We start from the raw sequence: 19164 nt of genomic DNA, 5'->3' as shown, positions 1-19164 counted from the left end.
ATGATTAATTGTAAAAGCTTGCTTGACATGCTGTCCCGGGAGAGAGCCCTGAGCTCATGACATCCTCGAGCCCAGGGCTCCCTCCCGTTGCAAGGCGGGAGGGAGTTTGAGCTCAGGTAGATCTAGAGAACTCCCCTGCTGTAGCAAGTGAATGCTCTTGAAATTAACTACGTACTAGAAACGTGTCTATGTTGCCAATTTGGATTGTTCAATTGACTTAAGTTTTTAGGTGGTGGGAGGAAACCGGGGAACCCGGGGGAAACCCACGTGAGCACAGGGAGAAGTGCAAACTCTACACAGAAATGTCTGCTAGTTTGGTAAAGCCAGGAACCAGAGACATTCTTGCTGTGAGGCGACAGTGCTACGCACTGGGCCACCGTGTCACCCGTCTAAGAAGGAGGAGTAGGGGAGGAAGGGGGGACTCTTCAAAACGAAAATAGCAGTGGAATGAACCCCAGGGTATTTATAGTAGTTTAGGAGTCATCTGATTGGAGCGTAGTTAATTAGATAATGCGGATCCAGCCGCTAGCAATCATAAGCACGTGATCCTCTCGAAATTTGTTTATACATAAACTTCACTTAGTGAGACGGAGTGTGTGCTGTGTGTTCATGCTAACGACGCCACACACCTTCCATTTATGGTTTGATTTTATAAAGGAGAAGAATCACACATTTAGACTGGGAGATACTGCCATCTACTGGTGGTTTTGATGTTATATTTTGAGAGCCCTAAAGCAGCCAAGATTCCAGCACAAAATCACATTGGATCTTGTAGATTTGAGTCTAGATTAGCAAATGTTGATGCTATAAATGCAAAGTAAACTAATATAAAGTAATGTCTAATTATTTAATCGTGGAAGATTGTCTTGGAATATTTTACATCCAGCTTGTTGTTTGATAGCAAAATAAACCCCTTCAGGGTGAAGCAAGTCCAATGTTAGCCATTTCCTGTAGAATCTACAGCACAAGTGTCAAAGCCAGTTCCTGGAGGAACAGTAGTAGACATTTTGCTAACATGTGTACTTTAAATGTTTCTAAGAATGTTAAATTCCAGAGGAATAAGCTATTTTAATTAGTGAGACGGAGTGTGTGCTGTGTGTTCATGCTAACGACGCCACACACCCTCCATTTATGGTTTGTTTTTATAAAGAAGAGGGAAACACTTTAATATGTTGTGTGTGTTAATAGACTGCACAGAGCAGCATTATGACAGAAGCCTAAAATGTATTCAGTCTGATAAACAGTGTTATTTTTATCCACATGATCATGAGCAGAAGAATAGGAAGAGAGAACTTTGGCACAATAAAAGCTCTGCTGCTTTCCTGTCACTCGTCTCTCATCAGCAATTGCTTCAGCGTTTCTCTCGTTTTACTTCTGCTTTCAGCTTTACTCTTCTTCATACTAGTATTAAGTGTAAAGGTAGTAACCCACATAGCAGAATATCGCTGGCCCACACAATCAGCTTTTGCTTGGGCCACATGCTGCAGTGAATAACAGTACATGACTGGACCAAGTCTGGCTTCCAGGCAAGGGCCAAACATGGACCATATCTGGGCCAAGTCTTAGCCAAGTTAATAAGCAATAACTGAGCATGAACTGGGCCAGAAATGTCGGTGTGTCACAACTGCAATTGAAGTTGATAAACCAATGAATCATTGTGCTTTAGGCACACTATAGGCGTGATTTGTCTTGAAGTGACCTGATTGGAAGAATTGATTTATTTTTATTTGAAAATAATAACAAGGTTTTAACAAGGTTTTTAAAGTTTGGATCAAGATGGGCCAAACTTAAATGGGCCAAATATCAATTATTAACATCTGGGCAAAATACTACAATTTATATCTGGCCCAGTTATTGTGTGCCACCTTAAAGACTGTCACCTCTGCCAAATCAGGGCCATGTTTGGTCCACATGCTGTTTGCCTCCACACTCAGTCACACCATCATCAAATTACACCTTTGTTTGTTGTGAATACTCACCCTCTAGTGGCGAAAATTAAACCCTGTGCATTTAATTGACAATAATGCAAAGAAGCACAAACAGGAATGTGTTGCTGCTCAATGAATATTTATTGTTATTGTCAATGTTGAAAACTATGTTGCTTGATTGTATTTAATTTATTTTTTTTTTCAGATTGATCGTCAGAAGAGATCATCTTTTAGAAGGAACGTTTAACCAGGTCATGGCCTACTCACGTAAAGAGCTGCAGAGAAACAAGCTGTACATTACCTTTGTGGGAGAGGAAGGGTGAGATAGACCACACAATGCTCAAATATAAACCAGCCATAGGAGAAGATTGCATTATTCGAAGAAAAAAACTCTGATGTCTTGTTGATGATGTATATTAAAGGCATAGTTTACCCAAAACTGAAACTGTTTTGTTAGTTTACTCATCCTCAGGTTATCTAATATGTAGCTGACTTTTTTCATCTGTGGAACATTAAAAAAAGATGATTTTGAGCTGAACTCCTCATCCTTGGGGATTCATAAAATTGCAGGGAATGTTTTTTTTTTTTTCAATTAAAAATAAACACACACAAATGTGTCCAAATCAATGGCCCAGGGTAGGGCCAGACAGAATCTGCAGACATTATTTGCTATTTCTGCTGAGATCTTTGTAAAATCTTTGAAGATTTATGCGGAATAATTTCAGGAGTATCACAACTACAAACTTAGGTCCAATCCCAGTTCTGTCCCTTAGTCCTTACCCCTACCCCTCATTTTGTGCATTCACAGGAAGGGGTAGGTGTGTCCCAGTTCTCTTTAGCTTGAAGGCGTAGGGCTAAGAGGAAGGACTAGATACCCCTTGAAACAGAGATTTTTAAGGACCACACTTGAAACTAACGGGTAAGAAAATTTCTCAGAATACACCAGCCACAACGACAGCATGGCTGCACACGGAAGTAATGAGATCCACAAATTTGTATTTTTTGTCATTATTACGAAATTTTACAACAAACAAGCACATGTTTTAATACACTCAAAACTGCGTTCGTGTTTTACCATCATGCTTTTAAAAAAATGATAAAATAAAAAACGCAAAATTTGCTATCTATAAATCATAATAAAAACTCCTGTATAGCAGTCCCACAACATTCTCACACTAAAATACCCTGTCAGAAATGTCTAGTGCAGGGCTATTCAATTGGCGGCTTGCGGGCCAAATCCGGCCCCCGAGGCACTGTGTTCCAGCCCTCCAAAAACTGTGACCAAGACATCAAAAATAAATTTAGTTCAGTCGACAAGCGGCCACTATAATTATGAAGTTACATGTGTCTGTTCAATAACAACACAAGCTGCAGTTAAAGGCTGCACAGAGTGTGAGTCATCATCAGCGAGTGGTGCGGGCAGCCCAAAACATGTTTGTAGTAAAGGTTTTTGTACAATGCACTAATATCGTTAATAGGAATGCAACGATTAACCGATTTCACTATTAACTGCGCTTTAATTTGTGACAGTTTATTAATCATAAAGTCTTCTCTAAGCCGCATTTCTGTTGCACGGAACGAAACGAAACCGCTGCAAAATGCCAAGTTGCCTGTGCGCTAGTTTGAAGTTTGAAGTACACCGAGGCTAATACGCACGCACACAGGATTAACTACAGCAGCGGCTGTTCCCATATCACAGCTTTTCCGCTTGCAGGTTTGTTATTTCTAATGGAAGAATATATGACAATATGTGGGCGCCAGCGGAGCGACGCACTTGCGTCTTTCTGGGTGCACGCAGTAGAAAACATCCCACGGTGAGAGTTGTGCGTGCCTTTCAGTGCAATGTAAACAAAAGATATGTTAGACAAATTATTATTAAAATGATTATGTATGCATGAATGCAGATGGCAACAACAGTTAATCTAAATAGCTACTTACCTAATATAAAGCTTGAATTTACATTAGACGTGATAACAGTGAAAGCATGATTATTCTTCAGACTATATAATCGTACAACCAAAATCTATAATTGTTGCCTGCCTAATTGTTATGCAGTTCAAAACACTTCAGCAATGCACTGCTTTTGCTGTGCTCTGAAATACAAAAAAAAAAAAAAAAAAAAACGTCTATTGCACAGTGCACTCATATTATGTAGTTTCAAAATACAATCTATTAATATTTTAATGTAGAAAAAGCCAACATGGGTGTCTTAAGGAGCAAAAATATACAGCATATGGGCTGTTATATGCTGTTGTGTCATCACTCATATTGCAAGTTATATCTCTCCGGCCCTTCGTTTGGGATCCTTTTTCATGAACGGGCCCCCATGACAAACTAATTGAATAGCCCTGGTCTAGTGGCTGAGAATTATCTTTTTACAGTGTCTGCTATAATGTTAATGTTGTTTTTGGTGTGTTTACGGAGATGAATATGGCCACTGTGTAAATGCACAGTACAGTTATGAGCTTATTGCCACATTATACCGTTATGTTAACTTAATATATGCCTTCAGTGATTTCCTGAAGATAAACACTAAAAAATAACAGAACTGGAATAACTCCAGCAGTCACAATCTCATATAAAGCATGAGATCGCGATGACATATGATGACGTGTGCAGGTGTTGTAGTGCTGTCCGTATTCTTAGAGGTGAATTTTGAAGCCCTTCCCCTTTATATACTGTTTCAAGGGCCAAGGGGTGCAAAAATAGAATTGGGATTGGGCCTAATATATGAATTTTTTTTTTTTTGTTTCATTTAATGTTTACAATGTAAATCTAATAATATCCACTTATTTGGTAAACAAAGCAAGTCTGTCATATGATATATCTGCTAAAATACAGAAAGTATTATTTACAATCTGTATTGTAAATAAATCATATGAACATTTTATTATTACTATTATCATATCACAATAATAATAGTGAAATTAATTTAAAAACTGAATAAATATAAATTTACACACATTTACACAAGTTAATTCATAGACTCGATGATGGGCTAAAAATCTGCGGAATTCTGCGCATGCAGATTCTGTGTGGGCCTAGCTGTGAATCCTGACGACACACTGAGACACATCTAATTCACATCTAATGAGAAACATCTAATTCACATCTAATGAGACACATCTAATTCACATCTAATTCACATCTAATGAGACACATCTAATTCACATCTAATTCACATCTAATGAGACACATCTAATTCACATCTAATGAGACACATCTAATTCACATCTAATTCACATCTAATGAGACACATCTAATTCACATCTAATGAGACACATCTAATTCACATCTAATGAGACACATCTAATTCACATCTAATTCACATCTAATGAGACACATCTAATTCACATCTAATGAGACACATCTAATTCACATCTAATGAGACACATCTAATTCACATCTAATGAGACACATCTAATTCACATCTAATTCACATCTAATGAGACACATCTAATTCACATCTAATGAGACACATCTAATTCACATCTAATGAGACACATCTAATGAGACACATCTAATTCACATCTAATTCACATCTAATGAGACACATCTAATTCACATCTAATGAGACACATCTAATTCACATCAAATGAGACACATCTAATTCACATCTAATAATACACATCTAATTCACATCTAATTCACATCTAATGAGACACATCTAATTCACATCTAATGAGACACATCTAATTCACATCTAATGAGACACATCTAATTCACATCTAATTCACATCTAATGAGACACATCTAATTCACATCTAATGAGACACATCTAATTCACATCTAATGAGACACATCTAATTCACATCTAATGAGACACATCTAATTCACATCTAATGAGACACATCTAATTCACATCTAATAAGACACATCTAATTCACATCTAATGAGAAACATCTAATTCACATCTAATGAGACACATCTAATTCACATCTAATTCACATCTAATGAGACACCTCTAATTCACATCTAATGAGACACATCTAATTCACATCTAATGAGACACATCTAATTCACATCTAATGCAACACATCTAATTCACTTCTAATGAGACACATCTAATTCACATCTAATTCACATCTAATGAGACACATCTAATTCACATCTAATGAGACACATCTAATTCACATCTAATGAGACACATCTAATTCACATCTAATGAGACACATCTAATTCACATCTAATGAGACACATCTAATTCACATCTAATGAGACACATCTAATTCACATCTAATGAGACACATCTAATTCACATCTAATGAGACACATCTAATTCACATCTAATGAGACACATCTAATTCACATCTAATAAGACACATCTAATTCACATCTAATGAGACACATCTAATTCACATCTAATGAGACACATCTAATTCACATCTAATTCACATCTAATGAGACACATCTAATTCACATCTAATGAGACACATCTAATTCACATCTAATGAGACACATCTAATTCACATCTAATTCACATCTAATGAGACACATCTAATTCACGTCTAATGAGACACATCTAATTCACATCTAATGAGACACATCTAATTCACATCTAATGAGACACATCTAATTCACATCTAATTCACATCTAATGAGACACATCTAATTCACATCTAATGAGACACATCTAATTCACATCTAATGAGACACATCTAATTCACATCTAATGAGACACATCTAATTCACATCTAATGAGACACATCTAATTCACATCTAATGAGACACATCTAATTCACTGTCAAACAGTTAAAATCATTTTAGTTTCATTCTTTACATCTTGGATGACCTGTGTTTTTTTTTATTTTACAAGTATCGAAAGTAAATAAAGAGCACTTAAAAATGATTGATTAGTAGCTACACATTTGAGTAAATTGCTGATGTTTTTTTTTCTAAATTAAAAATAAAAGTTAAGTCTTTCAGAGATGTATTTGAATAAAACAAAACATGGCATGTTTACAGAAATAAGTTTATTCGGTTGTAGTCAACACAATACTAGTATTTGAACTTCAGAAGGGTTACAAAATCAATGTTTGGTGGAAAACCCTGATAAAATGAATGTCAACATTTTACTCATTTATGTCAGAATTATTAAGCCCCCCTTTGAATTTGTTTTCTTTTTAAAATATTTCCCAAATTATGTTTAACAGAGCAAAAAAATAAATAAAAAATGCTCACAGTATGTCTGATAATATTTTTTCTTCTGGAAAAATTCTTATTTGTTTAATTTCGGCTAGAATAAAAGCAGTTTTAATTTTTTTAAAGCCATTTATGGTCAATATTTTTAGCTCCTTTCAGCTTTTTTTACAACCATCAATATACAATAACTTGCCTAATTACCCTAACCTGCCTAGTTATCCTAATTAACCTAGTTAAGCCTTTAAATGTCACTTTAAGCTGTATAGAAGAGTCTTGAAAAATATCTAGTCAAATATTATTTACTGTCATCATAGCAAAGATTAAAGAAATAAGTTAATAGAAGTGAGTTATTAAAACTATTATGTTTAAAAATGGGTTGAAAAAATGATCTCTCTGTTAAACAGAAATTGGGGAAAAAATAAACAGGGGTAACAATTTAGGGGGGCTAACAATTCTGACTTCAACTGTATCTAATAAAAACAGCAATTGAAAAGAAGTAAAGCTTCTAGAGCTGGCACAGGCTTGCAGAAAATTAAAGTAATTTGGAAAATAAATTATGTAATTATCAATGTATTATTTCAGCTTCATGTTACATCTTGAATGATACGGAAATATTTGTATTAATTAGCTTGTTATCAAACTCATTCTCTCAGATGGCCTGGTTACCACCCATGCTAATGTACAGCTGAAGTCAAAATGATTAGCTCTACTGGGATTTTTTATTCTTTTTCAAATATTTCCCAAATGATGTTTAACAGAGCAAAGATTTTTTCACAGTATTTCCTATAATATTTTTTTCTTCTGGAGAAAGTCTTATTTGTTTTATTTCTGCTAGCAGTTTTTAATAAAAAAACATATTTGTTTTCGATTGTCTACAGAACAAACCATCGTTATACAATGACTTGCCTAATTAACCTACAGCAGTTACACCTTTAAATGTCACTTGAAGCTGAATACTAGTGTCTTGAAAATGTCATCATGGCAAAGATAAAATAAATCAGTTATTAGAAATGAGTTATCAAAACTATTAAGTTAAGAATTGTGTTGAAAAAAATCTGCTCTACGTTAAACAGAAATTGGGGGGAAAAATATAGAGGGGTGCTAATAATTCTGACTTCAACTGTATGCAATCTGTTACTAGCTTCAAATGCCAATGTTGGACTTTATATTTCTCCAGTTAGCTTGAACACACAGTGAATGCAGTGGTTCTGTGTAGTTCTTTCTGAATTCTGCTTGTTTTTCCCAGTCTGGACTACAGTGGCCCATCGCGAGAGTTCTTCTTCCTGCTGTCTCAGGAGCTGTTTAACCCTTACTATGGCCTGTTTGAATACTCCGCCAACGACACATACACAGTCCAGATCAGCCCCATGTCTGCTTTTGTGGAGAACCACTTGGAATGGTAAGGTTTTTTCCACTTCCTCCCAGTGAATTCCACTTCCTGTGTGGCATGACTAAATTGGCATTGACAGAGAAATAAACAGTGTTGTTATTGCCAGTATGTCTGTTTTTGAGCTTAATTCACGGACCGCATGATTTGACTTGTGCTTTCAGGTTCCGCTTCAGTGGTCGAATTCTCGGCCTGGCTTTGATTCATCAGTATTTGTTGGACGCTTTCTTCACTCGGCCATTTTATAAAGCTCTTCTCAGACTGTAAGTGGACTAGAAATCGTTTAGCTCTATGTAGAGGTTAAAAAAAAAACAGATTTTTTGATGTTGTTGTTGTAAATGTTGTAAAAATAAATGATGGAAAGAGAAGAGAACCCAGTCCAGGAGACTGAAAACAAGCAGAATTTCTTGTCACAGTTGCAGGTTTGTGCGCCTTCCAGAGTGTCTGTTTAGTCACGTGGGTTTGTTTTGTTTTGGTTGTCCACGTGTATTTGTTATGGTCACATGCTATGGAGATGCTCAGCTGTTTTGATTAGCTCGCCAGCTGAGGCTCATTATCATGCCTATATCTGGGCGACGCTTCTATGTTTCTTTGTCAGTTGGTTGTGTTTGCTCATGCGTGTCTGTACTCAAAACTGTGAGGAGGGACCACTGGACCCCGTTCGTCTGTCTGTTTCCTGCCTTGTTTTCCCCTTTTGTCCTTGCACACACATTCTACCCTGTTGGTTCATTTTGACTGCGTCAAATAAACTCATTACTTGCATTTGGATCCTTCTCTGAATTTTTATTTGATTGTGACAGAAAAAGAAACATAGAAGCGTCGCCCAGATATAGCCACGATAATGATCCTCAGCTGGCGAGCTAATCAAAACAGCTGAGTATCGTCATAGCACGTGAACATAACAAATACACGTGACCAAACAGACACTCCGGAAGGTGCACCAACCTGCAACCGTGACATTCTTTTATTGAGACATGTTGGTTAATCTGCAGTCGTACAGCATCTTTAAGAAGTCAATGTGTCTGCAGAGCCTACTGGAGGTCTGCAGTCTGCGAGTTTTATCACAAGTCGGAATTAAGACAATTGTCCTGTCTATAATGTCTTCTTAGGAGGAGGGGAGATGGCTAAACAAAACATGCAAATTCAGTATTGGAGTCAGCATGATAACCTGCATATAGGTGTTAGAGGGTGCTTTCACACTTGGTTTATTTGCCTGGACCGTACCCAAGTTCAATTGTCTCCCCCTTCCACCTCCTCAGTTGGTTTGTGTTCATACTGTCTTTTTTCCTCCTGAACCCCGGTACGCTTGCGTCATCCAGCTGCTGTTTTGTTTACAGCCGTTGCTAGGTGACGGTCACGAAAGCAAGCGCAGAAATGGAAAGACTTCCGCACATCGCGGTCATTCTGCTTTTACTGAAGCTTTTGGTTTTGAACATACAGAAAGCGACTCGCATCTGATCGCAAGTGATTTGCATCACTTTGCCTCGGCCTGTAGTCAAAAAGACAAAGGTTAATGTCTCTCATGGCTGGGCTGTTAATGAAATTATATAATTAAAAACCAAAGAATATAATTTTTCAGTTACTTGCAAATTATTGTTAATTTGAAACTAGATTATATACATTTATATTTCCAAATAAACAAGTATCTTAGTTGAAAACACAATATCATTAATGTAGCAAATTTGTAGCATCATTAATCCAGTTATCACGGTCACATGATTCTTCAGTAACTGGAAGGTTATGGTTTGTTTAGAAGTTTGCGCCAGTAATAGGTAGCACAGTGGCTCAATTCTTAGCACTGTCACCTCACAACTAGAAGGTCATTGATTTGAGTCCCGGATGGGCCAGTTGGCATTTCTGTGTGGAGTCTGTCCCCATGTTGGTGTGGGTTTCCTCCGGGTGTTCCGGTTTCCCCCACAGTCCAAAGACATGCGCTATAGGCGTATTGGATAAAATTAAATTGGCCACAGTGTATGAGTGTGTGTGAATGTGAGAGTGTATGAATGTTTCCCAGGGCTGGGTTTTGGCTCGAATGGGCATCTATTGCGTAAAACATTTGCCGAAATAGTTAGCATTTCATTCTACTGTGGCGACCCCTGATAAATAAGAGACTAAGCCGAAGGAAAATGAATGAATAAATGAATATTTAGTAACAATAAATGTCTTTACTGTCATGTTTAATCAGTTGGGAAAATAATTATATCTTAAAATATCTTTTTGATTAAAATGTTATTAACTGCAATTTTTGTAACTTCAATATGTGCATTGAAATTTGGATCGCACTTTATTTTAATGTACAATTCACACTGTTAACTATGACGATTAGCTGAATAATCTACTACTTTGATGCTTATTAAAGGGGCATGAAACCCCCCTCTTTCAGTTCAAGTCTACCACAGAGCAGGGGAAAAGAGAGAAGTAACTGTTGCCAGTCAGCTCACAAAATGAGACAAACCGTGAGGAGACCCATGATTTTATAGTTTACAAAGTTAAAATGCAAAGAAATAAACAGTAAGTAATTGAATGTCCTGCTACATTTGATATTCGTAATTTCATATAAACATTACCACAATTTCTTACATCATTAGAAAGATAATCATGTTTATATAAACACCATAAATTATGGCGACTTTTCTCCTTCTTATCCCCTGGTCTGAATGCAGACACAGTGGATAGCAGTGCAGCAGATCTCCTGCCATGTCTATTTCAACCATTAGCCCTGCCGGCAATCTGGAGGATTTTAAACATAGGTGAACACAGCAACACGGATATAGGCGATGTGTCTGAATGGTATCAAAATTGCTGATAAAAGACAAAGTCTGCCATTCTACACTTCTCATACAGCTCTCCTGACAAATATGCTTGCTACTGTACAAACCAACAGCTTTTCTGTGTCGGCCTTGACAAAATGGCGGGGAAAAATATGCAACAAACCCCATGGATCATGGAAACAAACAAATACGACATGTGCCGTGCATGTGCTGTGCCGTGTGCAGTCTCACCTAATCGTTAGGTCTGCCTTGCCATCAGAAAGCACGTGCTCTCATGAATAATTAAGAAGCAGGCTCTTCTCATAGGATAAGAAAACTCAGCTATGAATATTAATGAGAAACCAACGCGTCATCACTTCACTAGCAGATTTGCGTTATGTCACAGATTTTAATCCTACCCCCAAAAATTATTTGAAACCCGGAAAATGAAATTAGCTGACAAAAGCTCAAAATTATCTAGGTTTCCTCAAAATTAAAGCTAACAGGTGCTAACATTGTCTTAACTGATGCTCAGCAAACACAAATCTGTAAAAATCTAAAAAAAAGTACTCCAGGGTGTCTTGAACCTTTAATAGTTTGTAAGGTAGTAGTTGGGTTTAGGTATTGGGTAGGATTAGGTATGAAGAATTAAAATCTTATACTAAAAACAGTTAATATCTTAATAATAGGCAGGTAAAAAGCCAGTAGTAAACAGTGTGAATTGTTACTTAAAATAAAGTTTTTTACCGACCTAAATTTGTTGCTGACCTAATTTTCAATAATGGGAATAGATATTATAATCATACAAAATGTGTTAAAAAACTGTTAGATGTTTAAAACATTTTACATATAATAATAAGTAACATACATTGTTTTTTACATGATTATTTTATTTCAATTCACAAAACTGAGAAAATGTATTTAAAACATTTTACAGACTCAAACACATTTAAGCACCCATGTAATCTCTAAATAAATTCATATGTCAGTTAATTAGTAGGTCTGACTAATTTATTAGTCTAGGATTTATCGGAATACTACATGCCATCATAAATTGTGTTGTTTTGTGATGCGCTCTCTCTTTGCAGACCCACTGATCTCAGCGATCTGGAGTATCTGGATGAGGAGTTTCACCAGAGCTTGCAGTGGATGAAGGAAAATGACATCACTGATGTGCTGGACCTCACCTTCACTGTCAATGAGGAAGTGTTCGGACAGGTGGGAAAAGCATGGATGCAAATCCTGCCTTCAAATTCTGAAAATACTTCCAAAATGTCAGTTTATGTGTTAAAAACTTTGTTTATTTTTATTGGGTAAATTTTTAGCTTCAATTAGGACTATGGGACCTATTATGCAAAAATCACTTTTATAAGTGGTTTAAACACAGTTGTGTGGCAAAAATATAGCCAGCTTCTAATGCTGAAGATTACTTTTTATGATCACACTTGATAAAAACAGTCTGCAGAAACACTTTGATTGACATTCTCCCTTTGAACGTGTCATCAAAGAAGGAAAGCCCCGCCCATTAGTGACAATCTCTCCCTTGTTAGCATAAGATGATAGTCTTGTATTTTAATCTGCCACTATGCTGACATACAGACATTTGTAGCTCCACCCTCATTAATCATTAATTGTGTGCGCGTGTGTGTGTGTGTGTATATATATTGTGTGTGTGTGTGTGTGTGTATGTATATATATATATATATATATATATATATATATATATAATATTGTGTGTATATATATAATATTATATTATATATATTTTATTATTATTTTTATATATATATATTAATTTACATATATTTATTCGGTCCAAGCAACATTTCCAGGTTTTGATGACATATACATCAATACTTTAAAAGTACAGCAGTTTTCTTTTTGCTTTTTAAGAACATTGCCATTTTTAATTAACATTTAAAAGCACATTCTAATTTGAACGATTAATTAAAAAAATTGTCTGTAAGTTCAGGTAATGTTTAAACTATTTATAATGCTTAAAGTGCCTGACCGGCAACGCAGTGGCGCAGTAGGGAGTGCTGTTGCCTCACAGCAATAAGGTCGCTGGTTCAAGCCTCGGCTGGGTCAGTTGCCATTTTTGTGTGGAGTTTGCATCTTCTCCTTGCTTTCACGTGGGTTTTTTCCTCCGGGTGCTCTGGTTCCCCCTACAGTCCAGAGACATGCGGTACAGGTGAATTGGGTAGGGTAAAATTGTCTGTAGTGAAGGAGTGTGTGTGTGGATGTTTCCCAGAGATCGGTTGCGGCTGGAAGGGCATCCGCTGCTTGAAAACTTGCTGGATAAGTTGGCGGTTCATTCCGCTGTGGCAACCCCGGATTAATAAAGGGACTAAGCCGACAAGAAAATGAATAAATGAATGAACGTGGCTGACAATAATACATATTTAGGATAATAGGAATTAATCTGCCTGGTTTTTGAACAGTGCAGAGTTGTAGCTGCTTAATTAGGCCTACTACACTACTGTATTTCAATACTGATCATTAAGTCAAAAAGTTTAAGAACCACTGCTATAGTTCATTAAAACTGTTTTCATATGTCTTTATATGAAGCAGCTACTTTAATAAAACATGGGGCAAAGTATTTTGTTATAAATTAAACAATAATCCTCTTTTTCTGTGTTGTTTGTATGTCAGGTGACAGAGCGGGAGCTGAAGTCTGGCGGGACGAATGTGCAGGTGACGGAGAAAAATAAGAAGGAGTACATTGAGCGGATGGTGAAGTGGAGGGTGGAGCGAGGCGTTGTCCAGCAGACACAGGCTCTGGTGCGAGGATTTTATGAGGTAAACATGCTTAACATCCAATTTACTCTCTGCTGTGTACTATTAAGTCCAAGTGCCATCATTTAACCTCTGACCTGTGCATGCATGTGTGCAGGTGGTGGACTCTCGTCTGGTGTCTGTGTTTGATGCCAGAGAGCTGGAGCTGGTCATCGCAGGAACAGCAGAGATCGATTTGAACGACTGGAGAAACAACACAGAGTACAGAGGAGGTCAGAGCACACTCACAAATATATATAAATGCGTTCAAAAAATACACCAATACACTGTTACTGTGATTGGAGCATCAGCAAACTTTTGTATCATCACAAAAGCTATTAAAACACTCTTTAATGGGTTTTTTTCAAACAATTAAATTGTTAGTTTACAATAAATTGAAGATTCTGTTAATAATTACTCACCCTCATGTCATTTCAATTTAATGTGACCTTTGTTTGGAATACAAATGAAGATATTTTAGATGAAATTCAACCCTCCATACACAGCAACGGCCCTAAGACTTTCAAAGTCTAGAAAAGCACCCAAAAACATTGTCAAAATCTTACATTTGTGACTTCAGTGGTTCAACTGCAATGATTCAAATCCCCAAGAACACTTCAACAAGAATAACATGAGGGTGAGCAATTAATAACAGGATTTATAATAATAACACGGGGCAGCACGGTGGCGCAGTGGGTTGCACAATCGCTTCAAAGCAAGAAAGTCGCTGGTTCGAGCCCTGGCTGGGTCAGTTGGCATTTCTATATGGAGTTTGTCTGTTCTCACCTTGTTCGCATGGGTTTCCTTTGCAGTCCAAAGACATGCGCTGTAGGTAAATTGAGGCTAAATTGGCCATAGTGTATGCGAAGAGTGTGTGGCTGTTTCCCAGTGTTGGGTTGTGGCTGGAAGGGTGTCCGCTGCATAAAACATGCTGGATGAGTATTACTTTTTTTGCGAACTTTAAAAAGATTTGCTTCATGTTAGGATAAAAAGGCATAATTTAAAGGGTCACGAAACACCAAAACACATTTTTTGAGCTGTTGACAGTCGTATATGTGTCCCCCACTGCTAAAAACACTATTAGGACACCTATATTTCACTAAAAAGTGTAAATTGGTTGTTTTTTCATTATTTTAAGCAAATTCGTACTTCCGGTTTGAAACTAATTTTAGAAGCTGCGTCACGGCCATGACATAATAGCGTTGTATTCCAGCGTGCAGACTGGGCGTCTGTGCCAGAGTGTGTCTTATTACGTCTTACAGTGTGATGCATTAATGCATGAGTAAGGCTTGGTTCAAACCAATCAGCGCGCTCTATTGTGCAACTTCATTAATATTCATTACTGTCATAGTCTTTAGACGACAGAGACGCCACGTTGTGTTGGCAAAACAACCGTGAAGTGTTGCTTTTATAATTTGCTGCCGTTAAGTTTTGTTTTCATTTTCTCTCTGTGAGAGCGCAGCTGGAGTCACGCGTGGATTACAGTGTATGCGACGCTCGACAACAATAACTTACGTGTCTAATGAGGATTATTGTTTACCTGAGAGCTGTTCTCATCTGCAAACGCTGAGATCCATATTCGCTTTAGTCTCCTCTTAATAAAGACGCGGCTCTAGTTGCTGTGGATTGTCCTGTCTCTACAGATTTGGTAAGTGAGCGACCAGTGCTCTTTGTTTATTCAGTTTGTTCGTATCGAACTAAGTTAACTATTGCACCGAATGTAAACATGTTAGCACCACAACCAAACTTTAACCTCGTGTAGGATTTTCGCCGCATTTTGTGACCGGAATAACACACGCAGCTTTCTGACGCTACCTGCCGTGTGCATCTAAGTTTGCGGGACATGCTGAGGTTTTTTTCTCTCATTCGCCGTGCGGTATCAAACATTGCATGAAAAATACATTCTTAGAGCAGCTCCTCGAATCAAATATCTTGTTTGTCGCGAGGGACATGAATGAATTCCCTGAATGAAAGAGCCAAACTGCAGTTAAAGTCCACTATTTAATAATTTGGCAAATAATTCGACTACAGATGTCCATGTAAACACAGTCCCTTTCTCCCCTGTGTGGGTGTGTGTTTTGACTCTGAAAGTCAGCGCGCCCAAATAGACACTCCCACACCAAGCCTCTTTTCTTTCTCCGACACTCCCCCCTAAACAGAGCTGGACACGCCCACTTTTCAGACTTTTTCCAAAGTAGAGGTGTGAAAACACCCTGCTGAAACGAGGGGGTCTCATGGCCCTTTAAGACATACTAATCCTAAAATGAACATCATATATTGTGATGAAGAAGTGTGAAATGCTGGAAAGAAAAATACGGCCATTATTCTGTAATTAACTCCCCAGAGATATTAAGGAACAAGTAATGTATTTGTTTCAGGAAGAGATATTTCTTCCGATTTTTTTTTGTATATCTTGTATTTCTGCTGTGTATCAGGTTATCATGACGGGCACATTGTGATCCGCTGGTTCTGGGGAGCAGTGGAGCGCTTCAATAATGAGCAGCGGCTGCGTCTGCTGCAGTTTGTGACGGGCACCTCCAGCGTGCCGTATGAGGGCTTTACCGCCCTACGTGGCAGCAATGGACTGAGACGCTTCTGCATTGAGAAATGGGGAAAGATCACATCACTCCCAAGGTACAGTCATACAGCCCTGCACAATCCAGCTGAGGTGGAGAATCATCTCAAAGGTGTAGGTTAGGGCTGCACGATACTGGGAAAATATGCAATATGGAATATTGTTTTGATAGTGATATTTCTTACATTTTAACTAGCTTACGATCTAACTAAATAATTAACTAACGTTATTAAATCAAAAAAGTATGTCTAGCTGCAAAGAATTATACTTTAAAATCCCTCGAATGACTAAAAACCTCAGTGGAAATTTTGATACTGTGAAAATATGCGATATGGAATGTTGTTGCAATAGTGATATTTCTTACGATAAAAATAACTTACGATATAACTAACTAACTATCTAACTAACTATCTAACTAACTAACTAACTAACTAACTAACTAACTAACTAACGATATTAAATTAAAAAACTATTTCGAGGTGCAAACATTTATACTTTAAAATCTCTCGAATGACTAAAAACCATAGTGGAAATTTTGATACTGGAAAAATATGCGATAGGAATGTTGTTGCGATAGTTCAATTCAATTCAGCTTTATTTGTATAGCGCTTTTACAATGTAGATTGTGTCAAAGCATCTTCACATAAATGGTCATAGTAACTGGAACAGTGTAGTTCAGTTTTTAGTGTTTAAGTTCAGTTCAGTTTAGCTCAGTTCTGTGTGATTTAAAATCATTACTGACAGTTCAAACACTGAAGAGCAAATTCATCGATGCGTAGCTCAACCAATCCTGAACCATGCGAGCCAGTGGCGACAGCGGAGAGGGAAAAAAAACTTCACCAATAGGAAAGTGAAGAAAAAAAACCTTGAGAGAACCAGAGTCAGTTGGGCACGACCATTTTAATTTCTCCGCTGGCTGGATAGTGATATTTCTTACAATATAACTAACTTACGATCTAACTAACTAACTAACAATATTAAATTAAAAAACTATGTCAAGGTGCAAATATTTATACTTTAAAATCCCTCGAATGACTAAAAACCTCAAAGGAAATTTAGATACAGGGAAAATATGCGATATGGAATGTTGTTGCGATAGTGATATTTCTTACAATATAACTAACTTACGATATAACTAACTTTCAATCTAACTAACGATATTAAATAAAAAATAAAAAAAACTATGTCAAGGGGTTAACATTTAGACTTAAAAATCCCTCGAATGACTAAAAACTTTAGTGGAAAATTTGATACTGGAAAAAATATGCGATATGGAATGTTATTGCGATAGTGATATTTCTTACGATATAACTTGCAAAAAGCTGCTTTATCAGCTATTTAAAAATAAGTTCATTTATTTATGTTATGCTCATGCTAAAATAAACAGATAATAGATGTTTTTTTTTAAAAGTTAAACATTTTTAAAAAGATCAACATTTTAATGTCCTTTTATTTTAATCCACATTAAATATAATTTTTTTTAAATAAAATGGTTAGATTTTTTTTTTATTTGTCAATTGTATGATTTGTCCACAGTGTCTCTTCTGTGGTAATTATTTATTTAATTTATTATTTAAATTTAGTTTTCTGTGTTAAGTATCACTGCATACATGATCTAACCAATCCAAATTCATTTTCTATGTTTACAATATACATTTTAGTCTAATAATTCATTTTTATTGTAGTTAATAATACAAATTATGTGTTTAACAGTATAATGTTAAATGAACAGTAATGAGTTATAGTAATTAAAAATTGCAAGATTTAATATTATGATGTAAAACTAACATTAAATTATTTGATAGATATAATTTGAAATCCAATCATAAAAATCTTTTACATTTTTCAGTAATTATTAATGAAAATCATTAAATTACTTTAAAAATCCTTTCAAATTCTTATGAATTAAATTAATCTTGATTTTGCTTTCATTTTTTCACTGCTCTCACCAATATTACACATAACCTGACATAAAAAAATTGATAGCAAGGTTCATACAGGTAGCAGGGTTCATAAGGTCATGGAAAACCTGAAAAAGTGGTGGCATTTTTACATGGCATTTTCCAGGCCTGGAAAAGTTTTGGAAAAACCCAAACAGTTTTGGAAAAGTCCTGGATATTACATTAACAAATATCTGTACACTTGAATATTAGTTAGTTGTCTTTACTTATTTTCTGTCCTTGGCCAAACACATGCTCTCACATTATTAGTGCTGCACTGTAAAACCCAACAGTCAACTTTATCAAATGAAATGAGTGTAGTTAACTCAAAATTGACAGAAAGTTAACTCTACTCATTTGAAAAGTTTTGAACTCAGTGTTGAAGGTAAAGAGTTAATTAAATACCTCATTACTTTAATGAATTAGGTTCACAGTTCTCATATAGATTAGTTTTTTAACTCAAATGGTTTGTAGCAATCGTTTTCCTCAAATGGTTTGAGTTGCCTTAACTTATTGAGTTTTACAGTACTCAGTTGGTTTGAGTTCTCTTCATTTATTGGATTTTACTGTGCTCAAATTGCTTTGTTTACTCAAATAGATCAAGTTCACAGTACTCATTAGGAGTAGTTTTTTTTTTAACTGAAATGGTTTGAGTTGCCTTAACTTT

At 36.3% G+C, this 19164-nt stretch overlaps 1 protein-coding gene across 5 annotated transcripts in view; it reads left to right on the top strand.

The window, feature by feature from the left end:
* Nucleotides 1-19164, top strand: part of hecw1b (HECT, C2 and WW domain containing E3 ubiquitin protein ligase 1b) — a 97646-nt gene that overhangs the window by 72861 nt on the left and 5621 nt on the right. For all 5 annotated transcript variants that reach the window (XM_073919470.1, XM_021480876.2, XM_009298865.4 and 2 more), the window contains 7 exons: nt 2134-2247; nt 8317-8469; nt 8622-8720; nt 12296-12425; nt 13860-14006; nt 14101-14215; nt 16418-16616. In XM_073919470.1, the coding sequence (XP_073775571.1) occupies nt 2134-2247; nt 8317-8469; nt 8622-8720; nt 12296-12425; nt 13860-14006; nt 14101-14215; nt 16418-16616 (957 nt within the window). The remainder of the gene's footprint in view (nt 1-2133; nt 2248-8316; nt 8470-8621; nt 8721-12295; nt 12426-13859; nt 14007-14100; nt 14216-16417; nt 16617-19164) is intronic.

The sequence above is a fragment of the Danio rerio genome, chromosome 2, assembly GCF_049306965.1.
Source record: "Danio rerio strain Tuebingen ecotype United States chromosome 2, GRCz12tu, whole genome shotgun sequence".
NCBI classification, from domain to species: Eukaryota; Metazoa; Chordata; class Actinopteri; order Cypriniformes; family Danionidae; genus Danio; species Danio rerio.
The sequence above is the reverse complement of the archived record's forward strand: the minus strand, read 5'-3'. Positions and strand labels throughout refer to the sequence as shown.